We start from the raw sequence: 9326 nt of genomic DNA, 5'->3' as shown, positions 1-9326 counted from the left end.
TTGGCTGCAACTGAACGCTTGGTGAACACATAGTAGTAGTTTCGTGGGTTATCCCCTGTATAGAAGTTTATTTTTACTATCCTCCACGTGGAATTCCAAATGAAGATTTAGGATGGCCTCTAGCCAATCCACAACACAACAAACACCACAACACCACACAGCTGTATCAGTCATCAGCTTCCCTCTACCCAAAAAAAGCATCTTCAGTTTGACCTCCTCCTGTGGTTCCCTTCCTTTCAATCACGTGCTCCGGTACCGGGCTAAATGTGAAACAGCCCGACTACACAACAGAGCAAACACCCCGACTATGCTACAGGCGACGCCACTGTCTCCGTGGTAACACTTTACGTTCTGTTTGGCATTGGGGTTAGATGTAATGATGTTTTATGGCTTTGCAGCATATTGCCACAGCTGGGAAAGGACCGCGGGTAGAGCTGATTTTAATCAGACAGGCCACTAACTGAAAGACACGTCCAAAAACTCCCCCCCCCCCCCAAAAAAAACAGCTATTGTGTTGTGAACGCAGAGAGTTCCTGCGATTGTTGGTTGTGATTTGTGTGTGTGTACACATGCACACGTACACAAGTTCTCACACACCCTGTCTCTGTCTCACACACACCGTCTCTCTCTCTGTCTCTCTCAAACACACATACGCGCGCACACACACACACACACTTACACAGTGACAACTCAAATAACATCGCAGACAGAAAGCCAGAAATCTTCAAAAACTCTCATAAAGTCCAATGTTAAATCAGGAGAAAACAGAAGAGGGGAGTGAGTGAGATTTCTCTCTTAATGAAGACTCTCCCTGTCCTCATCATTAGGCATAAACAGGTGGAGTCTATTTACACTCTTCTGTCAAGAGCTAGGACCAATTAGACAAATGACTATGAGACAAAAACAATTAGAGCTACTTATGGTCAACAGTGACTTACAGTACAGAGGCTTACATACAAATCTCCACTAAGAGGTTGTGGACGGGGAAACAATCACTCAAAACTAAAACGAAAAAAACTGACAAGTACTGTGCTGTTCTCATGTGAATAAAAACAAGATTTTGGGATAGATCTTAAGTTCATTTCCTCATTAAGTAAATTCTGTTGTCTTAAATCCAGAATGTTTCACACTGGAGGAAGAATTTTTATCGGTCAATTCTCTGTATTCTACCTTTTTCTACTGTCTTTGCTGTGGAGCAAAGAGGACATGCAAAAGTGTGTGTGTATGCGTGTGTGTGTGTGCGTGTGTGTGTGTGTGTGCGCGTGCGTGTGTGAGGTACAACAGTACATTTTGGTGGGTAAGAAGAAGGTAAACAGTATCATTTTGATAACACAGTTTAACAAATATTCACCGTTCACCTTTGTCCTTTAAGGACTTAGACACACACACACACATACACACACACACACACACACACACACACACAGTTTAAGAGCAGAGTGACCTTAGGTAGGAAAGGGCTAATGCAATAAAGCACTGATTTGGCCCATTCACCACAGTACAGAGAGGGATTAAACCTAAAAATACCACAGAGTTACCTTGACAGACAGACAGTCACGCACGCACACATGCACACACACACGCACACGCACACATACACACACACGTACACACACACACGCACACATACACACAAACACGCACATGGACATGCACGCACACACTCGCATGTCACACCTTGCCTGTGTGTGTGTGTGTGTGTGTGTGTGTGTGTGTGCGTGTGTGTGTGTGAACGTGTATGTGTGCGTGTGTGTGCGTGCGTGTGTGTGTGCACGCGTATAACACTGACCTGCAGACGAGTGTAGCGATGATAACACACCAGGCCGTGCAGCAGCAGTCAGCGTTGGGTGGCTCCTCATTCTTCCTGCGGCGACAGCACAGCCAGAAGGAGTAGAAGAGGAGGAAGAGGAGATCGAGGGCTAGGCACACCAACGCCACGCTGCCTAGCAACAACACCGACTGTACAGACACAGACAGAAAATACAACGGTACAGTTAAACTTACCACACAAAATCACTCTAAACCCAAAACAATACAACTGCAATATAACTGTGAAGCTACGTCATTCAGATACAGTGCACAGGACACGGCACCCACACAAAACACACATCAAAATGATTTTTCTTTAGTATGTGTAAGTTCAGTACCACATGTAATACCTCTGAGTATTAATACATGCGCGCGCGCACGCACACACACACACACACATATATATACTGAGTGCTGAGTGCCTCTATGATGATACAGTGCCACAATAGCGGAACTGAAAAAAAAAAAAACAGCACCAAAGAATAACTGTTTCCATTCCCCAAAACCAAGAACTTAGCTAACGCAGAACACAAGATCAACAAACATTTTAACAGTATTTGTAGCTATTTTACACAAATATGACACGAGGCCGAGTTTTCACACAGGTGTGCTGCAGTCTGACAAACACTGTAAAACCAGTGTTTCTCTCTTAAAGATGGAAGGAACTGGTAAACGACAGAATCCTGCTCATGCTTCAGAGCTCATATGACGGCCTGGTTTTTTGTTTTTTTTTTCCCGCAGAATTCTGCAGCATGGAGATCTCAGTATGCAGCAAATGTAGGTCAGACAGAGTACAGGAGACTGACTCCACTGTGAAGAACAACACAAGGGCAAATGTGTCTGTCAACACACACACGCACTCATACTAACATGCATACATGCACACACACATACACAATTACACACACACACACACACACACCCATAGACAATTACATACAAACACACACATACACACACACGTAAACAATTACACAAACACACATCCATAGACAATTACATACACACACACACACGTTCATACTAGCATGCATACATACACACACACTAACACAAGCACACACACCCGCAGACAATTACATACACACATACATCCATACATAATTAGACACACACCATCTCATACACATATGCACACACACATGCTGTGAAGTTAAGTGCGTGTTTGTCAACATTTCCATGTGGCCCATAAGACACAGCATGGCTGTTATGTGAGTAAGATACAGAGACCAGACTCTGTGAGAGCTATGACTGACTGTATTCTCCTACACGACCAGATACTATGGGACACAGAGAAAGAGAAGGACAGCTGAGAGCGGGCAGTAAAGACTCATAATTAGGTCAATTATATCGTCTAGCCTCTTCATATAGTTCTCTGTCTTCTGGAATGTTCCAAATCATTTTTCTTTCACTGTATATTACGCATGTCTTCCTCCACTAGCAATGCTAGTGGTGTGTGTGTCTGTGTGTGTGTGTGTGTGTGTGTGTATGGGGAACCACAAGCCGAGTCGTGATGAACTTTCCTGCTATGCTTTTCACAGCCCTCCACAGAGAGAATGAGTGAGAATGTGTGTGAGAAACAGAAAGGGAGAAAGAGGAGGAGGGGGGGGGGGAGAGAGAGAGAGGGAGCGAGAGAGAGGAGACATAAAGAAACACAAGGTGCATTAGTCATTTGTCTCTGACTGTGGGTCACTGGCCTCCGTTTATCAGGACTGTGCTGAGCTGAAATAGGGAACAGTTCTGCGGGTGTGATCTCCTGTGGGCACCTTTTCAAACATCTTCCTAGAGTGATCTTTCAAAATGTAAGAGAAAGAGTGGTTCTGAAGCAGTAGTACATTTCTAACTAAACAAGGGAGCAGTTTTGTCAGAGTCGTCTTTCTTTATGAAGAGAGAGCGTGGTTCTGAAACAGTCTTTTTTGGTGGCTTAAAAGTACACTTCCTAACACACTAATAATTAAGTTCTTACAGAGCCCATGACATGGCATATAAGGTTTTAATAGTTTAATAGAATTTTGATTTGCAACACATTCATTTAACATTTGAAACTAGAAACCATTTGACTTTCGTTATTTGATTTCACCGGTGCTTGGGAAGATTTCAGAATATAAAACAATGCTGTTTTCTCTCTACTCAGCACGTGTTTTTTGTAAATATTTAGAAGTCTGTTTACAAAAATGTTCAAATTTCAGTCTGTTCAACATCTATGTTGAGGAAAAAGAGGGTTTCTGAGGTACTAAGACATAATTTTTTATAGTAACATAATAATCCAACCTCCATTCCACTACATAACATATTCCACTGATTTCTTTTAATGAGCAGCAATTTGACCTGTTGACAGTGAGTGTGTTCCCCATTCTACTGTTGTTTGACAACAAATATTATTCATTGCTTTTCACAACTGAAATGCGATATGCTTGCTTAGGTTTTAAGTATGTCAGCTGTGAATCTCCAATTCATTTCTGAAGTCTTAACAATTTAGAAAACCGTAATATGACCAAAGTCTATCTCCAAATTCAAATGTTAACCATAAGCATTCCTAGCCTCTGTTATGAAAAAGTCGTTAGTGTGGCTGGCTTCCTCCTAACACATACAGGCAAAGCTAGGCCTGTTCAGATTTTCTTTAAAATGGAAGTTTAAAAAAATGACACACCACTAATTAGAAAGCCTGACACTGAACTTTCACTGCAAAAGCAAAACTCTGGAGAACTGAACCTTATTTAGATTTAGCAATTATCCATATTTCCAGTTTTCATTCTCTGGAAAACTGACTGGTCAGCAGTGGTTTGTCCCCCGCCACAGACTGAGGGCAATTTCACAGAGGATAACAGATAAGGGTATAATTTAGTCAGTGTGAAAATATTTGGGAGAAAAGGTATGCATGTATGTATATACAGTATGTGTGTGTGTGTGTGTGTGTGTATGCATGCGTGCATATTTGTGTGTGTGTGTGTGTGTGTGTGTGTGCGCGCATGTGTATGTGTATATGTATGTATGTGTGTGTTTATATAGGGCCTCAGAATAATTTAAACACCAAAAACCATCCCTTACATCAATAAGAAAATAAATGTATATCTATTTAAGAAGACATCTGTTGTGCTCATTCTGATCCTTGAGACAAATCTCTCCCTCTGAAATCACAGGGAAGAAAAGAGGAAAAACATCTCTCTTTGAAAAGTTCAGCTCTGCTGTGCAGTTGTCAGTCAATGTTTGTCTGAGCATGATGACACCCTGTTCTGCCCCTGGGGTTGGTCGGTTCTCTCAGATAACTAACAAACTGATACTTCACCAACAGGTAAACAAGCAGTGTTTCCATTTAAACGACAGGATCAAGGTCTGTTGCAGCCATTCTCAAAGACATGGTTTGTCACGAGGGTTAGGATAGTTCTCCATAGTTCTCAAATTTAAATTTCACAGTGTCTCAAGAGCTGAGCTGAACTGAACAGGAAACAGACACTGGCCAAAATGAATCAGTGTGATGTGAGTATGTTCAGAAACATGAAGAGGAGTGTGTGTCAGAAATATCACAGCCTGTACATGCTGGATCCATTTTAGAAGTGTAACAATTCACCCTATTCATGGTTCTGTTTCTACCTCAGTTTTTGGGACATGGTTGAGTTTGTACCTCAGTTTTTGGGACATGGTTGAGTTTGTACCTCAGTTTTTGGGACATGGTTGAGTTTGCACCTCAGTTTTTGGGCCACGGTCTGGTTTGTATCATGGTTTTGGTACTGCTGCTTGAGCGTGCCACTTCAGCAGAAAAAGAAATACAGCGAAAGCAAAAGGATGATCGACTGCCCTGACCCTTTTCAGATCACTGCCTGACTACTTCAGTACGAAAACAAGTTCACGCTTAATGAAGCCCGGAGATTAAATCTACTTTATTCTTTTATGTGGATTCAAATATTCCAATGCAACTCATACCATTTATGGTCCGAGTGGTGACACAATGTGTTTTGCTGGGTCAAAATTGTCATTAAAGCTGTTGTAATCATCCACTCACATTCACTTGAATCACGCGCACACAAACACACACACACACACACGCTATAGCATAAGCACGGTGAATATGTTTTCAAGCAGTGACAAATGACAGTATATAACATTTAAATTAACATTGTACAAACTGTATAAGTGTGCATCTTGTAGAATTGTAAAACATGAACTAAATAAATGTGTCATAGTGAATAACTAAAGGTTATGTATTAATTATTTTTTATATGAATGGATCAGAGAGTGATATTTGCCACAGTAGATATGCACATGATCATTTGCCATTTAACAATCAGGTCAGGTGATTCAGTCACAGAGACAAAACCAGAGAGTGAATAACTGAAAGAAAGAGAGAGGGAGAGAGAGAGAGAGAGATTTGAGCAGTTGGGGTCACGAGTATCAGGCTAACTGACCTCGCACTAACTGGTAAAGGTCACTTCCTGTCTGGAGATGTGTCAAAGCTTGTTTTACTCACTGACCACAAATGGCATAAGGAGAGGATCTTAAAGAGGATCAATTACCAGCCCATGCATGCATACACACACACACACACACACACACAGACACACACAGACAGAACTGGGTCTCTCTCTTTCATACACACACATACACAACGTACAGAGACAGAGACATATCTCTCTCATACACACACACGCACGCACGCACACACAAAATACATAGACAGAGTCAATTCCCTCTCTCATGCATTCATATGTACAGAGCACACACACACATGGCCAGCTCTTTCTCTCTTTCATACACACACACAAACAGAAACACACTCATAGAGCCATTTCTATCTCTCTCACACACACATAGAGACGGTGAAGAAAAGCAGAGAGAACAAGAGAAGGTTAAGAAGATGAGGGAGTGAGAGACTCTGAAATGTAATTATTGCATTAGAACTCCTCAGAGAGAAGCAGAGAGAAAGAGAAAGAACAGGAGAGAGAGAGAGAGAGAGAGAGAGAGAGAGAGCGAGCGTCTGGAGTCTGAGGTGAGTTTGTGAAAGACAGTCCCAGATGTATTGAATAGCAGGAGAGGAGGAAGTGGGCATTACTCCTGCCCTGGCACCAGTCCCAGTTATCCTCACACTTAACAGGAGACTGTGTGTGTGTGTGTGTGTGTGTGTGTGTGTGTGTGTGTGTGTGTGTGTGTACGCAGACTCCCCCACGCTGGTACCAAAGGATTTTCTTACATTATAAATGCCAGATGTTCGCATTGTAGGTCAATTTATGCTTGGGTCAGGCTGACTCAAGTCATTAACATACAATACACTGGTAGATGGCACTCAGGCATTACATTCGCATCATTACCCGTCTCTGTTTGGCTCACTAATGTTGTACTTGCAGTTAATGTTAATGTTAATGCATCAGTTTAAGCTGAGCTTTACGATACAATACCGGTGCACGGGTACTCGTGTTTTGATCAAATATCGCTGGGTTTTATGTAAGATGTTCAAAAGTAAAGACAGTTGTTGAATCCACGAAAGTCAGTATAAAGCAGAGGATATGTACTCTGCGTGTATGTGTATGTTACAGTATCTGTGTATAACGTGATAATAAAGGGGTTGTGCTGGGGGGAAAGAGCATGTGTATTTCTCTGTTTGTGTGAATCCTCTCACTGCAGTGGCTAGTGATTTCCTGCCAGCTGGGATTCCTTCCTGCCTGTAGGGCTTTTAATTACCCTGGCATTCCCTGCAGCCGCCCGGTGCAAAACCAGTTCCTTCTTTTCTCTCTCTCTCTCTCTCTCTCTGTCTCTAATATACATCCAAATGAGATTAGCAGAGACACAGCTGTTGTAACCATCTCTGAAATATCTTGCGTTTTTAGGGGTGGGTTTTTTTTTTTTTAGGCTTTTGCTGATTGTCAGATTCTTGCTGACTGACTTTCGTTTAGCTTTCAGGCAGGAACCAGCTACAGTGTGTTGAAGCAATCAAAAGTGATATAAATGAAACAAACAGACCGACGCAGAGGTTAAAACTAAATATTGGTCTCTGAGAGCCGATGTCGCGTGTCGACACGGAGAGGTGATGGTCAGAGCAGATGTCTTCGCCACATCTGCTTATCAGATTACGCACGCACAATGACCCACGGCAAAAAAACGGAGATTTTTGGACGGAGATGACAGAAAAGCAAATATGCTGACACGGATAGGTAAAGCTCACCAAAAAATTTCAGTCGGAGTACCAAAATGCTGTGTCTAGTCAGAATAATGCGAACAGACGCACACTCATGTACTCGCTCAGACAGACATGTGTTCTTCATTTCAGCGCGTCTCTGTGTGCGTCGGAATGTATAGGGGAGGTTGATGAGTGTACTCCTGTGTGTATCCGGTCGTTTGAAGGGTTATTCAGGGTTTAAAAAGTCACCCGAGGATCTGAGTAACGCTGAATACTGGCACCTGGTTTTGACGGAATTGAAATAACTTCAGGTCCTTCGTCTTTACTGGTGTCTGTGACTGAAGGTTGGTATGTCTCCTAATAAACAAACACTACAGACCTCCCCAGCGTTCTGGTTTACGCATTCCCTCTTCAAGGGCCTTATTTAACATCCGGCTACAGTCAAATATACGTATGAAAAGAACACTTTATTCTGTCATAGCACATGGACTGTAACATATTGCAACACTGCAATAACAAAGCCTCACATGTAACTAACGTTGTATTATAAACACGTTGTCTACTGGTACCTGTGGATGTGAAGAGAATTTGTGGGTGTGTATGTGTGAGTGTGTGTGTGTGTGTGTGCACACGTGAGAGAGAGAGAGTGAGAGAGAGAGAGAGAGAGCGAGGGAGAGAGAGAGCGAGAAGGGAGGTTAGAAGAGAGAGAAAGAGAGAGAGAAAGAGAGAGAGAGAAAGAGAAGGGAGGTTAGAAGAGAGAGAGAGAGAGAGAGCGAGAGAGAGAGAGAGAGAGAGAAGGGAGGGGCAGATGTAGAGACCCAGTGTCCAGCAGACAAAGGCCATGTCTGCAGAGCTTTCTGGGATGCATGACAGATTAAACCCCATTTCCAGAGAGCCCCAAATAAAGAATGCATTCATCCTTTTATCTGAGAAAAACAACAAACGCCTCCCCATCCCAAATCCATCCTCTCTTCATCTTTCCTCTCTCTTTCTCCTCCTTCTTCTCAGACCAGACAGACCCCCCAGGGTTAGTCATGACCTCATCTCAAAAAGCATCCCCTTTGACACACACACACACACACATACATACAGAGAGAGAGAGAGAGAGTCTTTTTTCATCCACACCCCTCCCCTAAACATCCCTCTGGCTTCACTGTGACCTCATGGATAATAAGCAGGCCAACTAGGCCAGTCTCTCCGTACCACAGGGAAAGACCTCGGCCCATATAATTAACCCTCTCTCTCTCACTCTCACTCACACACACAAATACATTTCTCAGCGTTGCAGGAAACTCTCCCTATTAACATACGCCGTCCTGTTTGACCCCGGCCTCCCTCAGAGGTGCATACAAAATGTGACAGTAGACATACAGGCCTGTAAACACACACACATGCACACACATTTGCA

At 42.8% G+C, this 9326-nt stretch overlaps 1 protein-coding gene across 1 annotated transcript in view; it reads right to left on the bottom strand.

The window, feature by feature from the left end:
• ttyh3b (tweety family member 3b) overlaps positions 1-9326 on the bottom strand; it is a 32398-nt gene that overhangs the window by 20244 nt on the left and 2828 nt on the right. The window contains exon 2 of the mRNA XM_030779952.1: positions 1790-1959. Coding sequence (XP_030635812.1) covers positions 1790-1959 — 170 coding nt within the window. The remainder of the gene's footprint in view (positions 1-1789; positions 1960-9326) is intronic.

This window comes from Chanos chanos, chromosome 7 (genome assembly GCF_902362185.1).
Source record: "Chanos chanos chromosome 7, fChaCha1.1, whole genome shotgun sequence".
NCBI classification, from domain to species: domain Eukaryota; kingdom Metazoa; phylum Chordata; class Actinopteri; order Gonorynchiformes; family Chanidae; genus Chanos; species Chanos chanos.
This window is presented reverse-complemented; position numbering and strand designations above follow the sequence as displayed.